This window comes from Colossoma macropomum, unplaced genomic scaffold (genome assembly GCF_904425465.1).
Source record: "Colossoma macropomum unplaced genomic scaffold, Colossoma_macropomum, whole genome shotgun sequence".
NCBI lineage: Eukaryota > Metazoa > Chordata > Actinopteri > Characiformes > Serrasalmidae > Colossoma > Colossoma macropomum.
The window spans coordinates 3,048-4,480 of NW_023495707.1; the positions used below are offsets into that span (position 1 = coordinate 3,048).

Genomic DNA, 1,433 nt, shown 5'->3' on the forward strand with positions numbered 1-1,433 from the left:
AAAAGACCAATCTACAATAAACTCTAGTTGCAAACGCAAGTACAAAGTAACGAAAATGTCCACTTAGCAGTACAAAATGGGAAGGTAATGCAAACAAATTGCTCTTTCAGGGCAATGAAGATGGAGGTTTCGAATTATCAGCTTGTTGTGAGCAGGATGACTAAAGTATGTTGTATAAACAAACATTTCAAATCAAAATATTTCTATCTAACCAGGCTACAACTGAAATACCCAGTTGTTCATTTCCATTTATGGTGCAGGAGCAAGGTGGGATCACTAGTGTGGGTCCCTGTATGGCAGTGCCCTTGTATAACTTCACTTGAGCCTGCCTATTAATGCTCATACAATGTCCATAACCCAAATGGAACTTTTTAAGACGAGGTCAAAGTCATTGCGAAGATCTGGATAGCTCTGGTAGTTGGTAGGTATGATCAAATAGCACCCACATGTATGCGCCTGAGATCTACATTGGAATGAAGAGGTTTCTGTGAACTGCACTGTGATGGGATGTCCAAGTAGGATGTCTGCCTCTGTGCAGAAACGAAGAAAAGACTTCAAGTTGAGGTCATCTGTCTCCCCAATATACTTCCTTAGGTGTCTTGCCACAGTGTTCTGAAGTGCAGTCATTTCCTCTGGGAACTTCAAAAGTGCTCTCACGCGCTTAGATGTTGGAATGCGTTCTTCCATCATCTCCACAAGTCTCTGTGGATACAAAGTGCCTGCCAAACACTTCAAGATGGGTCTCCAACATCTGATAACAAACATTGGTGTTTGGATAAGAGCTTTGTGCCCTAACTGCATCAAGAGTGGAGCAAGAGTTTCCTTACAAGGAATCTGGTGGCAGTCGTGTGCATCTAGAACATCTATTAGATCATCTCTGTCAACAGACTCAAATGATTCCAGTGCAAGCTGAAGGATTTTTCTCTCTTCTTTTGATATGTATTGCATGAAGCAATCGGTTACATTGCTGTAAGTGGTACCGTATAGAGCTTCTTCCAGAAATGGAAGAGGCAGCAGTATTGGAAAATACTGTACAGTTAGCCACCCTGTAACAATAATTCTCGCAATTGCTTGCCATTCCTGGACTTGGTATTCATGCCTAAGATAGGGTGTCTTCACATCTGTACCCAGTGTGCATTTTGTGTAGAATTCTCCCCAAAATTCTGACAGGCAGTCCCTCAAAACACCTGAACCCTCTCCTTCTTCTAGTTTCCCATTGGGAAGCTTCCTTTTGATGTGAACATCTTTGTTCATGATATCTGGATCCATAAAAGCTCCATTGAGGTCATTCATACAGTTGCCCCTACTCACTACAATAATGACCTTTGGCTTCTTCTCCCAAGGCAATGTGTCATCTAGATCAACTGCATCGGCTCCAATTATCACTTCCTCATCGGTGTAAGTGTTCAGCTGTATCTCCACATCTTGAACCT

General features: G+C 42.2%; 1 protein-coding gene across 1 annotated transcript; it reads right to left on the minus strand.

Moving 5' to 3' along the window:
* Positions 1 to 339: 339 nt before the first annotated feature.
* On the minus strand, positions 340 to 1,407 carry LOC118802840 (the record flags this gene model as incomplete). Its single annotated transcript, XM_036563266.1, is given in 1 exon segment — positions 340 to 1,407. A coding segment is annotated over 1 exon segment (1,068 nt), but the record flags the coding sequence as incomplete, so codon positions are not given.
* Between the last annotated feature and the right edge of the window lie 26 nt (positions 1,408 to 1,433).